This window comes from Misgurnus anguillicaudatus, chromosome 10, assembly GCF_027580225.2.
Source record: "Misgurnus anguillicaudatus chromosome 10, ASM2758022v2, whole genome shotgun sequence".
NCBI classification, from domain to species: Eukaryota; Metazoa; Chordata; class Actinopteri; order Cypriniformes; family Cobitidae; genus Misgurnus; species Misgurnus anguillicaudatus.
In genome coordinates, this window is record NC_073346.2 from 14,190,587 (window position 1) to 14,211,349 (window position 20,763).

General features: G+C 37.6%; 1 protein-coding gene across 2 annotated transcripts in view; it reads left to right on the forward strand.

Annotated features, from left to right (window-relative positions):
- The first annotated feature begins 2,103 nt into the window (after positions 1-2,103).
- clcn1b (chloride channel, voltage-sensitive 1b) overlaps positions 2,104-20,763 on the forward strand; it is a 29,536-nt gene continuing 10,876 nt past the window's right edge. The window contains exons 1-7 of one of the 2 annotated variants that reach the window (XM_055209594.2): positions 2,104-2,302; positions 13,431-13,647; positions 14,338-14,469; positions 14,907-15,035; positions 15,407-15,540; positions 18,232-18,309; positions 19,308-19,386. In XM_055209594.2, the coding sequence (XP_055065569.2) occupies positions 2,252-2,302; positions 13,431-13,647; positions 14,338-14,469; positions 14,907-15,035; positions 15,407-15,540; positions 18,232-18,309; positions 19,308-19,386 (820 nt within the window). In that variant the 5' untranslated portion in view covers positions 2,104-2,251. Of the gene's footprint in view, positions 2,303-10,255; positions 10,339-13,430; positions 13,648-14,337; positions 14,470-14,906; positions 15,036-15,406; positions 15,541-18,231; positions 18,310-19,307; positions 19,387-20,763 lie in introns of those variants that run through there. The other variant, XM_055209595.2, reaches the window with a different exon arrangement.

A 20,763-nucleotide genomic window follows, 5' to 3' on the forward strand; every position in this document is an offset into this window, starting at 1 on the left:
CCTTGTAAAAGTGGATTTTGTATAATAGGTTCCCTTTAAAGGACAAGTTCGGTATTTTACACTTAAAGCCCTGTTTTCAGATTGTTTATGATGAAATGGAACGTTTTTGACTGAAATTTGGACATATGATGCTGGCCTGAGAATTTTCGGGTGTTTCTTGTATCACCTCCCACCTCTACAATGGGTGCATAGGTGCACTGGAACAATCCCTCCCAAAATGCACCAAACTTGTAAACTTGTTTACAAAGACGTGAAACTCACCGAGTGGTTAGGGGTGTTCACTGATATGCTCACACAAAAATCGCTGCAAAAGATGCCTTCCAACAGGTTTTATCATAGTTTTGTCCAACTCCATTGACTTGTATTAGATGTGCTGTGAGGTACGGTATTACTCCGCGCCGGGAACTTTGTTTGTATTCTTGCAATTGGCAAAGGCGGATTATCGCCACCACCTGGGCTGGAGTGTCTATTATTCAAGCTCTCAACGGAAGAATATACAGGTGTGAGGCGTTTGGAAAAATAGGTCCACAAGTTTACAGCAAATGCTAAAACACCTGTTGGAAAGCATCTTTTGCAGCGAAAACTCTGAAAACAGGGCTTTAAGTGTAAAATACCGAACTTGTCCTTTAAGATGAGGTAAAATATTTTAAAAATTTAAACTTAAAGTGAGAACATTTTTAAAAATTAAAATTTTTAGGCTTTTCAAATTATTTTGTATTTTTTTAAGTTGATATATTTATCATCACTTGTCACTGCACTGACAGCCCAGTCTCACGAAATTTCGTTATATAGTTACGTAATTTTTTTTATTTTTTTTTCCTGATATTTTCACAAATTTTCAAGTTTTTTCGCGATCGTATAACGAATTTCTGTTTTCGTGTGATTATCATTTATTGGTTACTCGACTGTTTTGTCCTATTTTCTTTCCATTGTCGCTTCTGTTTAGGGTTAGATTTACATAAAATGGCATCCCTACCCAAACCCAACTCTAACCCTAAAGCCAGGTGACATATAAAAAAATAAATCAGAAAAAATAGTATGAACCAATGTAAAAAGTGACATTCTAAGGCAAGCACCAAATCTGGCCCTAAACCGAAGCGACAATGGTTTAAAAATGGGAAAAGGCAGTTGAGTAACCAATACGTGATAATCACACGAAAACAGGAATTCGGGATACGTTCACGCAAAAACGCAAAAATTTGTGATAATATCACGAAAAAAGAGTCAAAAAATGAGTTGACTATATCACAAACCTTGTGAGACTGGGTAGGCACTGACATTAGCAGGGCAACTTGCATGTAGGTATAAACATCATATAGTCATTTAAAGTTTTTGTGGTTACTGAATGCAACTCTTTTATAGGAGTTGCATTCACTATAACCGCAAAAACTTTAAATGACTAAAAAACTGAAAAAATGTACAACATAACTGAACAATAAATACTAACATGTTTTTACTAAAATATGCATAAAGTAACATTCATTTCATTTATTATATTAACAATTATTTCAATATTTACTTTCCAAAGTCCACAAAAATTCCATCCATGCATTTTCAAAAATAATTGACATTTCAGCCATTCTGCTTTAATACAACATACCTCATTCACGTTGTCCCAAATCAAATGTATTAGAGTAGTTAATTCAACATGATGAAATTAACTGTCACAATTTTTATGACTTTTTTTTAACAACAAACTGTGTTGTATTAACTTGTCTCATGTAAGTAAATTGGACATGTGATTTTTAAAATTTCAGCCGGGGGCCATTACAAAAAGCGATATTAACAGAATTTACAAAACCCTACGCTAATATCAGCAGTCTCCCAGTAAGCAAGCCAACAAGACGACAGCGGCAAGGAACCAAAACTCCACATAAGCAAAATATGTATTTTTTCAGTGCTGCATTATGTACGTGATGTGTTTGTGCTCTCTTTACCTGTATGTAAAAGTAAGAGTTGTTGGTGCACTGTAGTCTATTACAGGTAGGCCTGGAAAGAGTTGTCGGATGGTGCGGGCTAGTGTGCATGTCGCCGTGTATCTAATTGAAGAATCACACGTGTCAGCGCTTTGCTTGCGTGTGTGTTGCGGGTACTGTAACGTAAGAGACAAGTGTGTGTCTCTCGGCTTTAGCTGGGTGGTGTGTGTAACTGAATAAACGGGTAAGAGTCGGCGAGTGTATGTGTTTCATATGCTGTAACACGGGAGAGAGACACTGTGTGTGTTTATTTTTGGCTCAGTGCGAGCGTGTCGATGGCTGCCGATGCGTCGCAAAGGAAAGCTCTGAGATATCAGCAGACCCTGGTCAGTCACTGCCTTTATATGCCTCTATTTCTCTCAGCCGTTGTTTTGTGCTCTTACTCTGAGGCGTTTCACTGTCTGGCTGTTTGTGGCTGGCTTGCTGAGGTGTGTCATGGTCAATCTGATCTGTTCTAACCTAGAAACGCTTGTCTGACCGAAATACGACTCATTGGGTCTCAAAGCCTTGAACTTCAGTAGCCTTTAATTGATTTTCCGTACTATTCTTGATGGTGACACGCATGGAGTACGCAGGGGTGTTGTAGTACGACTCTTGAGAATCGTTGCAATGCCATGCTGAACGAAGCCAAACTTATCCCAAACTTAATATTGGAAATTTGTGAATTTTATGGGTCTTTTAACACGTTTCTAAGGTTTCAAGGAGGAAAATTGTGTTTGCGTGCGTGGTTGCGCTGCGCCTCTGCTTTCCACCTTCTTGCTTTATTGCATGTCAGTGATTTTACGATCAAGGCTTTTCAGTTTCCTTCTAAACAGTGTCTTTGTTATTTTGTATCTATTTTTTTTGTGTTGAGTTTATGCAACATCCAAATAGCTTTCAGTGGAAGTTGAAGATTCAGAATGAAATGCCCTTGAGGATTATATGCAATGTCACAAACTTGCTGATCTCATGAGATCATTTCCGTCAGCTGTAATGAAGCTGTGTTATTTTTTATAAGTTGTGCATTTTTGTGCTAGCCTACACTTCACATCTCTGCTGCTATATGCTAGCAGAAACCTGAGCATGCAGGTTAAATATACGCCTAACCTCAGACTGCCGTGCTCTGCTGCTGGTGGCCGCTATATGGCCGAGAGTCAGCAAAATACGTTCAGCTGATGGAGTACGTGTTGTTTGTCCGTACAGTTTATCATGAAGACTAGAAGATTATATTATTGCTGAAAGAAATGGATTGTGCAGAAAAGGTCAGGTGTCAATTGAAGGAGAAGAATACAGAAAATGTGTGAAAAGGTGTCACGCATCATTAAGCTTTCACACATAACCGCTCAACCTCACATTTTTCATCTGGTGTCTTCTCGATTTGACTTCTTGCCATCCTGATTTCAACATCCATTTTCCTCTCCTATTGCGTTATATGGGAAGATCGCCAAAGGCCAGGTGCTTCTCAAAGTAAGCAAGCAATAAGGTATGAGAGGTCGTGCTCAACGACGATGATACAGCACTAGCCTTGAGTATCTTTATGCGTTTATAAACTGGCAAAAAATATGCACCTTTCATGAAATAAAATCACTAAAAGTCTTCCTTCCGCTGGAAAAATAGTCCCTGACTGACTGTGAGCAACAGGATGTTTTACATATGTTTACGTTATGTTAAGGGTGCTGCACAGTGATACACAGATTTGTTGGGGTGCAGTGGTCATATGCTTTATCTATTGACCAATCAGAATGAAGGACTGGAACATATAAACGTATTACTGCTTCTCTTGTCCCCTTTCCATCTGTTTACATACATAAAGAGATTTCTAGAGAGAAAAGGATCCAGTCAGAGAAAAACAGTTTTGCCCTTGAATGTTTGTCTCTGTATATCATATTTGTGCTCAGCTCATGACTGAAACAGTAGTACAATGTGTAAATAAGGATTTGCCTGCACTGCGAAAATGGTTTAATGAACACGCATTCTTAAAAAAAACACAGTGATGCCAAAGAAGAACCAATTTTAGTTCCCCATTGAACCTTTCTCCACTACAAAGAAGCTTTTGTGAAACATAAAGGTTCTTTAGATTTTAAAGGTTCCTTATGGAACCATATACAGGTGCTGGTCATGTAATTAGAATATCATCAAAAAAGAATTCCATTCAAAAAGTGAAACTTGTATATTATATTAATTCATTACACACAGACTGATATATTTCAAATGTTTTAACATTTTATTTATTTATTTATTTGGATCCCCATTACCAAGGTACATAAAATTATCATAAAAAAAGGTTTATGTTACACTTAGTGGTTTTACTAACAATGGCTACTAGTGTCAACGGTCTGCATAAAATTAGTGGCTATTCTTCCTCGGGTCTAACAAGTAAAAAAACAAAGTTACATTACATTACATTAATACATGACAAAAAAAAAAACTAAATAAAAAACAATACAATTAAATATACAAACCCTTAATTCATCCAAAACATCAAAATCAGCAATTTATTGAATACTGTACCATTAAATAATTCTTTAAAGCTTTTTTAAACCTCATTTTACTTGATAAAAAACAAGTAATATCCGATGTCAATTCGTTCCATATTTTCATTCCTCTATACATTACAGTCCGTTGCTTGGCATTAGTTTTTAAAACAGGAAGCAGGAAATATCCATTTAATGTATGCCTGGTGTTAAAATTATGACTAACATTACTATACAAGAGTTTAGAGTACAATACATATGGATCTCTCGATACTGAAATGTTTCTTATATAACATAGCAAAGAAAAAATTACCCTATCCTTCACCATTAACCAACCTAAATCTTTGTGCATTCTCATGATATTAACCCTTCTTTTACAGTTCAAAATTAATCGTGCAGCTCTATTCTGTACTAACTGTAATTTTTCCAAGTCTTTGCTTGACGCACTTGACCATACCACTGGGCAGTAGTCTAAATGAGTAAGAACCATTGTTTGCACAACTACAGAAATGCAATACTGAGGTAAAAATTTTGCACATCTCTTAATAACTGATAGGCCTCTTCCCATAGCTATTACCATATTTTCTATATGTTTCGACCACTTAAGCCTACTCTCTAGAGTAACTCCAAGAAGTCTAACTTCCTCTACCTGTTCTATAGGCACACTCTTTACAGACAAATTTAATTTTGGTTTAGGTTTAGGTTTAGAATTCGATCCAAACACAATACTTTTAGTTTTTGTCAAATTTAAAACCATCTTATTATTCCTTACCCACTTTACCACTAACTCCTCATCTAAATCTTCCGCTAATTTATCAATTGATGTAGCTGATAAATATAATGTTCTATCATCTGCATACATTACTGCCTTTGCATGCTTTAAAATAAAAGGGAGATCATTGTAAAAATAGAAAATAATAATGGTCCTAAACAGGTTCCTTGAGGAACACCACATTGTAACTCTTTCACTTCCGAATAACATCCATTATAAAATACACATTGCCTCCTATTAATCAAATAACTTTTAAACCAATGCACAGTTTGAGAAGTACATTTATAATATTTCAATTTTTCTAACAGTAAGTTATGATCCAATACATCAAATGCAGAGCTAAAATCCAACAATACTGTTCCTATTAAATTATTATCATCAATCGATACTAAACAATCATCTGTAATCTGTGTTAATGCTGTTCCTGTTGAATGTCCTACTCTATATGCATGTTGAAAATCAGAGAATAAATTATTCTCTTTAAAAAATAATTGAATCTGTTCACAGACCATTGTTTCAAACACTTTACTAAGAACTGGCAGTAAACTTATTGGTCGACTATTAGCACCACAAAAACTCAGTGCTGCATTTTTCTGTAAAGGAAGAAACCTTCGCTTCTTTCCAAGCTGAAGGAAAAATTCCTTTATTAATACTAATATTAAAAATATGGCAAACTGGTTCCGCCAAACAGCTGGCTGCTTATTTTACAAGACGACCATCTATGTTATCCATTCCTGAGGGTTTATCTATATTTATCAATGCTAATTTTTGTTCCACTTGTTGTACATTTATTTTACTCATTTCAAAGCATAGGGCTGGCTTATCACTTGTTATTTTTTCAATTTCCCTTTCACTTGACGGAATATTATCAGTTAACATTTCTTTTCTAAGTTTATGTACTTTATCTATAAAAAAATCATTAAAATAATCTGCAATTTCATCTGATTTAGTTAAAAATGAATCACCGGTCTCAATAAAAAAAGGAATTTGACCTGATCTCCTACACATTATTTCATTAAGAATATTCCACAATTTTTTTCCATCATTTTTATTTTTACATATTTTTACTTTATAAAATTTTACTTTATAAAATTTTGATGATTATAACTGACAACTAAGGAAAATCCCAAATTCAGTATTTTAGAAAATTAGAATATTGTGAAAAGGTTCAATTTTGAAGACACCTGGTGCCACACTCTAATCAGCTAATTAATTCAAAAAGGAAAGGCCTTAAAACGGTCTCTCAGTCTAGTTCTGTGGGCTACACAATCATGGGGAAGACTGCTGACTTGACAGTTGTCCAAAAGACGACCATTGACACCTTGCACAAGGAGGGCAAGATACAAAAGGTCATTGCAAAAGAGGCTGGCTGTTCACAGAGCTCTGCGTCCAAGCACATTAATAGAGAGGCGAAGTTAAGGAAAAGATGTGGTAGAAAAAAGTGTGCAAGCAATAGGGATAACCCCACCCTGGAGAGGATTGTGAATCACACCTATTTAAAAATGTGGGGAAGATTCACAAATACTGTACTCAGCATTTGATGGCCTAAAGCCATGGAGAAAGTCAGACCAGCCAAAACAGCAATTGCTGGGTCAGGGGATTAAGTCGCAGGATATGCATCTGAGTAAAATCTGAAAATTTCACTCCAGAGCTCATAGAGCTTTGGACATGACCAAAAGACTTGTCACAAGAAACCTACCTTTATTTTTTGAAGGGATAGTTCGGCCAAATTATTAAACCCATGTTATACTAACCCCCAAGCCGTGATGCATATGTCCATCATTTTTCAGACGAACACATTTTCAGTTATTTTAGAAAATGTTTTAGATCCTTCAGTTAATCAAATGTTAAGTTACAGGGTCCACGTCCTTCAAGTCCAAAAAAAGAGGGTAAACCGTGCGGTGTTGTGTAGAAAATCCATATTTAAAACTTTATAAACGAAAATAACTAGCTTCTGATTACTTCGGTCAATATCCTGTTATATTCTGGGTAAAAAACACATTGACATATATCCGCCATAGTTCATCTAATTCTTCATCCGAGGACTTAGGTGAAAAATTGCTGTGGCGTTTAATGGATTATGCCAACATATTTCTGAATGGCCTGATGCTGGGATTAAACGTATTTGAACGAAAGTATTTAATGAACGTATAGCATGCCGAGAGCATTCTGTCAATATCGTTATCTAATATTTGACAGAGGTGGCGTTTAGTTGCTTTATATGTGTGTGTCTATGTTGGTGTATAAATGATCGGGTGTAATGATTCACAGAAGTGTTTACTTAGACATATGTTGAACAGCACTACGTGTTGTTTTTAACGGTTACGGTTAAGTGATTTCACTTCCAGGTCACGCAGCTGTGGATGACCTCTGCTTTAGCACTTTAGAGACCTCTGGGAATCTGACTGATGACTGACAGCAATGAACAGATACAGAGTCAGTGTAGAGGAAGTGTGCAGGAGATAAAAGAGGGTTGTGTCCAAACCTACAGGGCAAATAAAGTTTTGAGCATGCTTTTGAATGAGCACATTTTTGAGGTCAGATTACACTTCAATATCTTAACCCAAATACATGTATAAATTATCTCTTTTTGCTTGAGGTTGTGGGGCCTTTTTTTAGCACTTTATTACTTTTTTATTATTTAATAATTATTCATTCCCCTTTAGATTATATCAATAATGAAAAAATCATTTTCTTTACTGTTCTGTACTTTATGTTAAACTGGATGTTATAAGCAATCAACTTCTCCATAATAAGTGCTAATATATATATAATAAATAACTGTGACATTAACATTAAAATGTACTGAAATGTTTAATAAACAAAACATTTTAAAACAACTAAAAATATCCATTACCTTTATTTTTAAAACATTTTATTATAAGAAGCTTGTTTTGTCTTTGACATATATTTATATATATATAGCAATATTTGGGTTACTTTATGAATGATGTGCTTTTTAAAGGCATCTCCATGTTGACTCCTATATAAGATAACATGTATTTTAATATAACATTATTATTTGTTTTTAACTGAAGAAAAGGAAACATTTACATCTAGGATGGCATGAGGGTGTATATATATATATATATATATATATATATATATATATATTTTAATAAACTATTCCTTTAAGATTATGGATATAGAGCAAACTCTAAGTATTAACATTAATAAATGTGATGTCACATTCACAGATGCAGGTTTAATTTAACTTTATAGACATGAATACATTAGTTTAAGTGCCATCTAGATACCTGCGGTGGATGTCAGTCCAAACCGGATTAGGAACAGTCCTGTGAATTAACAGCTGCTGACAGCCCACTGTCAGCCGCACGGTCTCTAAATGAAGACTGGTGCATCGTGGGTAATGTGGTTTGCTTATGTGTTAACCTACAGGACATCCCCTATAAAGCAGATACAGTTACTAATATTTGAGTATTTTCTGAAGGTGAAAAGGACAAGGAAAGAGAGTGAAACAGATGCAGAGGAAAGATCTCAGAGGGCAGAAATAGACATGATAAAGGAACCTATCAACACTTTCGAGACTGTTTTGAATTTTGATCAGATTCTGGTGAGATAAAATCATTATTATTGTTATTGTTGTTTTCTGAGCAGTAGCTTTGGAAATCTCAGTAAGTTGAAATTGCTTAAATCTTTCATGGTTATAGTTAGAGTTTCTGCAGGATTTGAATGTTATAAACATGGCTCAAAAGTGAGGAGGCGTTGATTTGTTGGCTTTGATGGCTGTTGATATTCTCTGTAATAATAGCCATCATTTTTCTCTTTGTTATGTACTTACAGAGATGTACAGAGAAGTGCAGTGTATTTATATACTGAAGTTTGTGTACATTAGTTTATTGCAAGTTTTTTCCAGACATTCTATGTTGCATGGTCATTCATCAAATATCTTTTACTCATATGATTTTTGACAGGTAAAAGCAACACCTGATGCTTATTTTTGTGTTTACTACAGTCATAAATTCAGAAATATTGTAGTTTTTATGTGAATTGTAATTGTCTGTCACAAACTCCTGATCTGTCAATCAATGTACGTCTCAAATTTACTCACATTAGATGTACAGTTACTGAATGCCATATTTGTGTTTTTAATTAACTCTCAAAGTCACTATGTCCTTCACTACTTGTGTCTGTTAGCGACATTCACTTTCTCCCTTCTCTCTTTCTTGCTCTCTCTCTCTCTCCATCTCTCTCTCTCTCAAGGATCAGCAGTTTTTGTTACATAAATACTGTAAGACATACTGTTGCTCACAATTATTTTAAAATATGAGGTGTGAAGTGTGTAAGATGACACACTTTTTGTAGTTCAACTGTTCAAAAAATGCTGGGTTAAATATGAACATATGTATTCAGGTATTTCAACTGCCTCTGACTTCAAAAGTGGATGAGGTCAAAATGTTTAACACCCAGTTTTCAGCTGTCTTTAGCATCATCCACTTGTGATCCAATTGACCAAAATGCATCCTGATAGCAGGTGTAAACAGGGCCATAGGTGGTTATATCATGTTTTGGATGTTAGTTCACAATTTTAGAGTTAACAGCACACGATGGAATCAGTTAGAGGAATGAGAAAAACAAGATAGGAAGGAGAGAGAGAAATAAAGGTACAGAAGCAATCACTGGGTCGGTACCATTTCGAAAAGTACACATTTGTACCTAAAAAAAGTTTTTAATAGTACCTTACAGATTAGTCCCAGTGATGGCTTTTGTACCAGAGTGGAGAGAGAGAGAATGTGGTGTTGTTAAGTAAACATTTTCCTGTTCTGTCTCTCACGCTGTCATCCTGAGTCAGTGTTCTGAGTTTGGGAAATTAAAGAGGCAATGATAGAGGCAGCCTTGGGTCTCTCTTTCTACCACACAAAACTTATCATGATAATGTGTCGGATGAGAGAAGTTTCATTCTTTGTTCTTTCAGGTTTCTGTGAAATCTTATTTCACTTGTGTGTGTGCGTGTGTGTGTGCGTGCGTGCGTGTGTGTGCGTCTGTGTGCTTGCATACTGTATGCTGAAGTGTGTTTAAATGAATGCTGTTGAATGTCATGGTGTCTCATAGTGTTAGATGTTTCATGTAAGAAGGTCCGTAATACAGTATGTCTAAGATCACAGCTGCACATCAGGTGGGTTTGCATTTGTCTCTATAAGAAAAACACCTGTCTTGTTGTTTTGCTGTAATTAATATGGTGGTAAATATAGAAAGTTGTATTAATATTTAATTAACATACACACAAATGCATACAAATTATATAAGATCTAAAATAAATTTTGGTCTAAAATGTGTTGTAGTTCATCACGTCTGTCTGTCTGTCTGCCTGTCTATTTACAGTCTGTCTGTCTGTCTGTCTGTTGGTCTGTCTGCCTTCCTTCCTGTCTGTCTGTCTGTCTACAGTCTGTCTGCCTGCCCGTCTGTCTATTATCTGCTTGTCTGTCTTCCTGTCTATCTACCATCTGCCTGTCTGTTTATCCACTATCTGCCTGCCTGCTTGCCTGTCTGTCTATCTACAGTCTGTCTGTCTGTCTGTCTACAGTCTACCTGCATGCCTGTTTGTCTGTCTGTCTACTATCTGCCTACCTGTCTGTCTTTTTGTCTATCTATCTACTGTTTGCCTGCCTGCCTGTCTGTCTGTCTGTCTATTATCTGCTTGTCTGTCTTCCTGTCTATCTACTATATCTGCCTGTCTACAGTTTGTATGTCTGTCTACTATCTGCCTACCTGTCTGTTTATCTACTATATCTGCCTGCCTGTCTGTCTGTCTGTCTGTCTGTCTGTCCGTCTACTATCTGCCTGCCTGTCTGTCTGTCTGTCTGTCTGTCTGTCTGTCTGTCTGTCAGTTTACAGTCTGTTTGTCTGCCTGCCTGCCTGTCTGTCCGTCTACTATCTGCCTACCTGTCTGTCTGTCTGTCTGTCTATCTGCCTACCTTCCTGCCTGCCTGCCCGCCTGTCTGTCTGTCTGTCTGTCTGTCTATCTCTATCTCTCTCTCTCTCTCTCTCTCTATCTATCTATCTATCTATCTATCTACAGTCTGTCTGTCTGCCTGTCTGTCTACAGTGTATCTGTCTGTCTGTCTGTCTGTCTGTCTACATTCTATCTGTCTGTCTGTCTGTCTGTCTGTGTACTATCTGCCTGCCTGTCTATCTACAGTGTGTCTGTCTGTCTGTTTGTCTGTCTATCTGTCTGTCTACAGTGTATTGGTCTGTCTGTCTGTCTGTCTATCTGCCTACAATCTGTCTAGCTGTCTGTCTGTCTGTCTGTCTGTCTATTATCTGCCTGTCTGTTTATCTACTATCTGCCTGCCTGTCTATATCTACAATCTTTCTGTCTGTCTGTCTGTCTGTCTGTCTACTATCTGCCTACCTGTCTGTCTGTCTGTCTGTCTACTATCTGCCTGCCTGTCTATCTGCAGTCTGTCTGTCTGTCTATCTGCCTACAATCTATCTAGCTGTCTGTCTGTCTGTCTTTCTATCTGCCTGCCTGCTGTCTGTCTGTCTGTCTGTCTGTCTACTATCTGCCTACCTGTCTATTTTTTGTCTTTCTATCTGCCTGCCTGCCTGTCTGTCTGTCTGTCTGTCTGTGTGTCTACTATCTGTCTGTCTGTCTATCTACAGTGTATCTGTCTGTCTGTTTGTCTGTCTGTCTATCTATCTGTCTACAATATATCTATCTATCTACTGTCTGTCTGTCTGTCTGTCTGTCTGTCTGTTTGTCTATCTAACATCTGCATGCCTGCCTGTCTGTTTGTCTGTCTGTCTACAGTTTATCTAGCTATCTGTCTGTCTGTCTATCTACTGCCTGTCTGTCTACAGTGAATCTATCTATCTACAGTCTGTCTGTCTGTCTGTCTGTCTGTCTGTCTGTCTACAGTGTATTTGTCTGTCTGTCTGTCTGTCTGTCTGTCTATCTATCTATCTACAATTTATCTATCTATCTACTGTCTGTCTGTCTGTCTGTCTGTCTGTCTGTCTGTCTGTCTACAGTGTATCTGTCTGTCTGTCTGTCTGTCTGTCTACAGTCTATCTAGCTATCTGTCTGTCTGTCTGTCTGTCTATCTATCTACAATTTATCTATCTATCTACAGTCTATCTATCTATCTACAGTCTGTCTGTCTGTCTGTCTACAGTGTATCTGCCTGTCTGTCTGTCTGTCTACAGTTGATCTGTCTGTCTGTCTGTCTGTCTATCTATTTATCTTGTATTTGTTGCATTATTTTTTACATAATCTTTATATATTTTAAAATGAACATTCAACTACTGAGTATTTCTTGTTCTTGGGTGCATGAGTGTACCAAATATGATCTCCTTAGCACCATGTGTTGTCCGTACTGCTCATGAATGTAGGCGCATGTAAACGTGTGTATTGCGTGCAATGGAAGGAAGGTGAAGAATGTGCATCTTGGTGGATCACTTCCTCCTTTACTGGCCACAAGCCAGAGTGTGCGCTGTTGTCCGTGGCTCACAGTTTGTGTGTGTGGCTCAGCATAAACCGGTCTGGCTTTTTGTGCTTTCTGCACATATAGTTTTAGGTGTAAATTTAGTGTTGAAGCTAGTGTATGAAGAGATAGCATATACATGGTTTGGGAGGTGCTCGGGGGAGATCTTTTTCCATTCTGCCCTGTTATGCATAGCCTAACTATTTCTGTCTGACATATACAAATGACTCAAAGTCCCACCACACACATACACATGCGTACACGCACTGTTATTGATTCACTGCACAAAAACCTTCCACAGGCACCTACAATGAAACCAATCTTAAGAGCGCTCAAAACACACTGATAAATGTGTATACTGGCTGTTACGTGTGGGTGAGAATCTGGACTTTTTCTCACGCTGGACTAAATATCTACATCATCAGAAGTTATTTATGTCCTTGCATTGAATGGCTCAGCGTGGGTGTCATTGAGCCCTGCTGTGATTTTAGGATGGACATTGCTGGTTGTTGTTTCTGGGCGTCATGGACAACAGTGTCCTGATCATTTATGACCCTGTCTATTAAATCCAAACTCTCTTCATCTAATTTTGAGATTTGGAGCATCAAAGTTTGATTTCATTTTATTTTTAATCTTCTCAGTCAATATTAAAGATATCAAGGTTATACTTTCACAAAATGTCCTTCACATTATATAGGAATATTTGTATGTAAAAAACAGTAGATCACAAAAAAATGGCTTTAGCTTTGTGTTTACATTCGCGGTCACATATTGTCTGTTTTAGCTGTATGGGGAATATAAAGAGCATTCGGGAAATACTGCCACAAAGGAGGCTACACGTCTGCTGACCGAAAGACAACGGAGGAGACATGCTGGCAATGCCAGAGCAGCCAGGAGAAGCCGCGGTCGAATACATCATGCCAGTTTGGATGCGGGGCCAATGACTCCAGGATTAAGCCAGTCCTCCTCAACTAAGCCCCGCCCCTATTCAAAATGCCAAGGTGAGTGACTATAGAAGACACGAATCAGGACATTCATTTTGTTTACCTAACAATTACATAGACTTTTGTAAACACAGGCTCATGTTGGTTAAAGGCACCTATTATGCAAAATCCAAGTTTGGACATAAATGTGTGTTGGCAGTGTGTGAACACAACAACCCTACAATGAAAAAAATCCACGCTCTCCTTTTTTAATTCCAATTAAACCAATGCAGTCTTATTAGACATGCTGCTTTGATTCTCTTGTTAATGTGACATCACAATGATAAAGCCCCGCCCATGGCCACTAAATGACAGCCCTGGTTTCCGCCCTATTAGATCTATTTAGATCTATGTATTAGATCTATTTGAACTGAAACGCTCACTGTCTCTCTTAGTAGGGTAGTGAGGTGCAGTAGCTCATTTCCATTTAAAGGTACACACACACACACCTTTTTTTAGCAGTTTTTGGGACATAATAGGGACATTTATTGACGTAATAAATGATCTGTGGGGTATTTTGAGATAAAACAGATACATTTTGGGCACACCTGAGACTTGCATTACATCTTTTTTTTAAATGGGCATAATAGGTGCCCTTTAAACCAGCATTGTTCACAGCATCAATGGTATTTTTAAACTTGCAAATTAAATGTGTAAATTGCCATTATGTTTATGTGATGCATTTAGGCCACTGTATTTATGTTTCAGATTGCCTGGCCAGAATCCAGAGGTATATGGTGACAAAGCTTGGGGAGGACTGGATCTTTCTGATTCTTTTGGGTCTCACTATGGCACTGGTTAGCTGGAGCATGGACTACGCCAGTGCCAAGAGCCTACAGGGTATAAAACAACTTTTTCCATATCAAGATGCATGTTGCAATGCACAGATACAGTGTCCAAATATAGATCAGTGTGTGTGTGTGTGTAATAATATGTGTAGCTTTCTCCTATTTTATGAGCCTTTATTTGGAAACACTTTGCTTGACGTCTTTATTAGCTGTAAATCTTAAGATGCCAACAGGGTCGTATTGCTTTACATTTATGCATTTGGCAAATACTTTTATTCAAAGGGTCTTGCATGCAACCTATACATTTTATATCAGGTTGTGTGTTCCCTTGGATCAAACCCATGACATTTGCTGCTAATAAAACGTTTGCTTCATTATATGTATGCATTTGACTAGGTATAATCCAGTACAGTTATTACTGCGACCACAACCATTTTTATTATATAGTACTAATCAACACCCCATTTTTATGTGTTATCTCTCTCTCAGCGTATAAGTGGATGTATGGAGAGCTGAAGGGAAATGTGGCTCTGCAATATCTGGCCTGGGTCTCATATCCCATCATCCTCATTGTGTTTGCGTCCCTGTTCTGCAACCTGGTCGCTCCACAAGCTATAGGTGTGCACATCTTATCTTCATTCCTACCTGCTTTGATTTCCTTGTATTATTTTTATTTTCCCCATGCAGCATGTATCTCTGTTTACAATTGAAGAGTCCAACAAAGTCTTTTTTTCAAATCTGTCATCTATCATAGTAATTTTTCAGTGCAGTCTTTGGGTAGTGTTTGCCCTCCACAACACATTCAATCTTCCTATACCATAGACAATTGTTTTGATAGCTTTCCAGTAAGCCGCATATCACACTGCAGGATATACAACAATCTTTTCTCATCTTTTATAATGACTGTGTCAAGATCTACAGTCTGTGTAAGATTGTGTTTGTCTGGATTCATTGCCTGCTTATGATTCTTGTTCTCCTCACAACCTCAGGCTCTGGGATCCCTGAACTCAAGACTATTCTGAGAGGTGTGGTGTTAAAGGAGTATCTCACGCTCAAAGCATTTATAGCTAAAGTCATTGGTCTGACTGCTGGCCTGGGCAGTGGGATGCCTATTGGAAAGGAGGTGGACCTGTTTTGTTTGTTTAGTATATATTAGTATTTTTAATTCAAAGCTTCATAATGCATACAGTGTTATAGCAAGTGTATTTTATGCTTCCTGTCTATACTATCTGTCTATCAATGTATTTATCTATCCATCTGTCTGTCTGTCTGTCTGTCTGTCTGTGTACTGTATACTATCTGTCTATACTATCTATCTGGTGTCTATCTATACTCTCTTTCTGTCTGTTTCGCTGTTCTTTCTGTCTTTTCATCTGTCTGACTGTCTATCTATTCTTTCTGTCCTTATCTATACTGTCTGTTTGTCTTTCTGTCTGTCTGTCTGTCCATCCGTCTGTCTGTCTATATTCTTTCTGTCTTTATATGCTCTGTCTTTATATCTTTGTCTATACTGTCTTTCTGTCTGTTTATCTATACTGTCTGTCTATCTGCTCATCCATCTGCCTGTCTGTCTATTTTTTCTGTCTTTATCTATGGTCTGACTGTCTTTCTGTCTGTCAGTTTATCTATAATGTCTTTCTGTCTGTCTATACTGTCTGTTTATCTAAACTGTCTTTCTGTCTGTCTGTTTCTTTGTTCTGTCTGTCTGTTTCTTTGTTCTGTCTGTCTATTTGTATATACTATCTGTCTATACTAACTATCTGGTGTCTATCTATACTCTCTGTCTTTCTGTCTGTTTCGCGGTTCTTTCTGTCTTTTCATCTGTCTGTCTGTCTATCTATTCTTTCTGTCCTTATCTATACTGTCTGTTTGTCTTTCTGTCTGTCTGTCCATCCGTCTGTCTGTCTATATTCTTTCTGTCTTTATATGGTCTGTCTGTCTGTTTATCTATAATGTGTTTCTGTCTGTTTATCTATACTGTCTGTCTATCTGCTCATCCATCTGTCTGTCTATTTTTTCTGTCTTAATCTATATGGTCTGACTGTCTTTCTGTCTGTCAGTTTATCTATAATGTCTTTCTGTCTGTCTATACTGTCTGTTTATCTAAACTGTCTTTCTGTCTGTCTGTCTGTTTCCTTGTTTCTGCCTGTCTGTTTCTTTGTTCTGTCTGTCTGTTTCTTTGTTCTGTCTTTCTATTTGTCTATACTATCTGTCTATACTATCTATCTGGTATTTATTTATCTATACCGTCTGTCTGTCTGTCTATCTGTCTATCTATGATCTCTGTCTGTCTGCCTGTCTGTCTGTCTGTTTCACTGTTCTGTCTGTCTGTTCATCCGTCTGTCTGTCTGTCTGTCTGTATATTCTTTCTGTCTTTATCTATACTGTCTTTGTGTCTGTCTGTCTGTCTGTCTGTATCTATACTGTCTTCCTGTCTCTTTATCTATACTGTCTGTCTATCTGAAACTGTCTTTTGTCTGTTCATCTGTCTAAACTTTCTGTCTATTTAAACTGTCCTTCTATCTTAACGGTCTTTCTGTATGTTCATCTGTCTATACTCTCTGTCTGTCTGTCTGTCTATCTATAATCTCTGTCTGTCGCTTTCACTGTTCTGTCTGTCTGTTCGTCTGTCTGTCCGTCTGTCTGTCTGTCTGTCTATCTATTCTTTATGTCTTTCGGTCTGTCTGTCTGTATCTATACTGTCTGTCTGTCTGTATCTATACTGTCTTTCTGTCTGTCTGTATCTATACTGTCTTTCTTTCTGTCTATCTGTATCTATACTGTCTTTCTTTCTGTCTGTCTTTATTTATACTGTCTTTCTGTCTGTCTGTCTGTCTGTCTGTCTGTCTGTCTGTCTGTCTATACGGTCGTGCTGTCTATAAGGTCGTTCTGTCTGTCTTTATCTGTACTTTCTTTCTGTCTGTCTTGATCTATACTGTCTGTCTATCTGAAACTGTCTTTTTGTCTGTTCATCTGTCTGTCTGTCTAAACTTTCTGTCTATTTGAACTGTCTGTATGTTCACCTGTCTATACTCTCTGTTTGTTTGTCTGTCTATCTATACTCTGTCTCTCTGTTTGTCTTTTTATCCGTCTGTCTGTCTATCTATGCTTTCTGTCTTTATCTATTCTGTCTGTCTGTCTGTCTGTCTATCTGTTCATTCATCTGTCTGTTCATCTATAATGTCTTTCTGTCTGTCTGTCTATCTGTCTGTTCATCTGTCTGTCTGTCTAAACGTTTTGTCTATTTAATCTATCTATACTCTCCGTCTGTCTGTTTCTCTGTTCTATCTGTCTGTTCATCTGTCTGTCTGTCTCTTCTTTCTGTCTTTATCTATACAGTCTTTCTGTCTGTCTGTCTTTCTGTTTTTCTATCTGTTTATCTATACTGTCTGTTTATCTATCATGTATTTTTGTCTGTTCATCTGTCTGTCTGTCTATATGGTCTGTCTATCTAAATTGTCTTTCTGACTGTTTATCTGTCTATACACTCTGTCTATCTATCTGTCTGTCTGTCTGTTTGTGCTTTTAGTCTTTATCTATATTGTCTGTCCGTGTTTCAGTCTGTCTATACTATCTGTCTGTCTGTTTATCTATCTATACGCTCTGGTTGTCTCTCTGTCTATCTATACTGCCTTTTTGTCTATCTGCCGATACTCTCTGTCTATCTGTCTCTCTATACTGTCTCTTTGTTTGTCTCTCTAATTTTGATTCAGTTTTAATGTGTGCATATCCTGTATACAATACATTCCCCAGTACATAAGTTTAATGTGTTTCTGTCTAATGGTTTAATAACCTCAATGAAATGAATCCTCAGGGTCCGTTTGTGCACATTGCCAGTATCTGTGCAGCAGTGCTCAGCAGGGTCATGTCCATCTTCACTGGTGTGTATGAGGTAAAAATCAACCCATGTGTGTACATGTGTATGTGTGTGTGTGTGTGTGTGTGTGTGTGTGCGTGCGTGCAAGGCTGGCATGAGTGTTCTCATTCACTCGTCAGAAGCTGTTGACCTTAATGGCTGATCTAGGATCAGGTTGCTTATTGGCACATAATTTCCCTTTCCGCAACAGCCATTACGAGGGTTGTTTTATTAGCAGGCAGATGCCAAAACTGGTCTCTGATCAGCGGTTAAGGGTTACGAAGAACTGCTCTTGAATGTCATACTCGGTTTAATATAACGCGCTGCGTGTTTCTATGTCTTTTTGTTTCGATTAGATTTTGGAGTTATACTAATTTCATATTTCTCTCCTCTCATCCCCGCCCCATTGTTTCTCCTCTAACGTCATTTTTTTTGTCTTTCTTTATTAATAGTGATGGTCTTTTTTTGGCATGTTTATTAGCTGCCCACCCGTTGAATGTGTGTGTCCTGATGCTATTATTTTAACCCCACTCAAATCACCCAGAATAGCGCTCATGTTCAGGATCTACTGGTCTGTGCCTGTGCTGTGGGAGTGGCCACCTGTTTCGCCGCCCCAGTGGGAGGCAAGTCACGCCCACTTTTACCCATAATGCACTACACATTTTCGAAAACACGCGGCTGATGATGTATTTGATGAGCTTTCTGTTTGCCCCATGAGTTTCTGCTATACACAGTTTGGTGTGTGTAATATGTATAAAACTTGAAAGTCATGAATTTACATCACTTGTTTTTCTTTATCAACTTTATTAACTTTATCAACCATTCCCTTTGTCCTTTATCTTTTGTTGCACTCTATCCTATCTTCTCTTTATCTTCTTTCTCTCTCTCTCCCTCACTATGTACTCACTGACAATTCTAATACAACCCTTTTCCTAATGCCTTCATGTTCCCACTAACACCGTCATCCTCCTCTTTCCCTTCACTTCAAACTCCCTCTCTCTCTCTTTCTCTTTTTTCTGTCTTGGTGTCAGTAGAATCCGTATGGTTACACAGATATTCTGACGGTAGGATGTGCTGTTGGGGTGGGCTGCTGCTTTGGGACTCCCCTCGGAGGTAAACATTTCCCTGCCTCTCTCTCTCTCTCTCTCTCTCTCTCTGGTTAAGGTCCTTCATCTCTTTCTCAATGTTTTCAGCATGATGCCTGCTGAATAATTAACTTCATCAACACATCACAGTTAAAAGCACTGGCGTGTTTTGAATTCATATGATGTACGTGTATTTCTTCAGCAGTCTTTATACTCAGAGGAGTGTGCAGTGAAGCATTTTAAGCTCTTTAAAGTGCGTTTGTGTGATTTTTTTTTTTAAAAATTGTCAGTGCATGAATAATAATTCTCATAAGCATGAATATCTCAGAAGTGTTTTTCTTATTAAAATGCTACGGTAAAGCGCTTCAATGTTGAAATACTTGATATGCAAAAGAAATCTTTATGTAAGCCATTCAGTACACTATCAGAAATAAAGGTTCAAAAGCTGTCACTGGGTCGGTACCCTTTAAAAATGTCCTAATGTGTACCATTTAAGTACAGATATGTACTACTGAAGTACTACAGTTTTTCTCAGTCGCTTTGCAGCATTTCTCAATCATTTTTACAATTTGCAAAATAATGCATGCATTTCTTAGAACAAAATGTACAAATGCACAACATCATGTTTCAGTGCACCTGTGCAGCCATTGTGGAGGTAGTGGGTGATACAACAGAAACCGAAAATACTGGGGCCATCATCATATGTCCAAATTTTAGTCAAAACCGTTCTATTTCATCATAAACAATCTGAAAACAGGGCTTTAAGTGTAAAATACCGAACTTGTCCTTTAAGTATACAAGTTGAGTCATAATAAATAAAGTGAAATGACACAGGGAAAAAGTATTGAACACATGAAGAGAACAAGGTGCAAAATGGCATAGCTAGCCAGGAGATCACCTGAAATCTGTCAGTATTGAGAGAGAAACCCTGCCCCCTATCAGTACTAATTAATATCAGCTGCTTTAGTCCTAAGTGATGGCCTATAAAGGCTTCTCATTACCCAGGAGGCACACAGGAAAGACTAAATGATGGGTAAAAGCAAAGAACTCTCTCAAGATCTTCGTAATCTTATCGTTGAACGGGGAAGTTATAAGCGCATTTCCAGAATGCTGAATGTTCCTGTGAGCACTGTGGAGGCCATTATCTGGAGATGGAGCATCACTTCACCATAAATCGGCCATGATCAGGTGCTCCACGTAAGATCTTTGTCCAAGTAGTCCAAAGAATGGGTAGCTAAACCTTTGAAAGTGTAGCTACCCACTACCCAGTGACAGCTTTTGTACCTATTTTCTGAGAGTGAAAAGAGTGTGTCTCAGTCTGTTAATTGGTTTACATTGGTTTTAGTAGCAGTCTTTAGTGAATCAGAGTCATTACTAGTGCCTGAATTGATGTTTTAATGATATA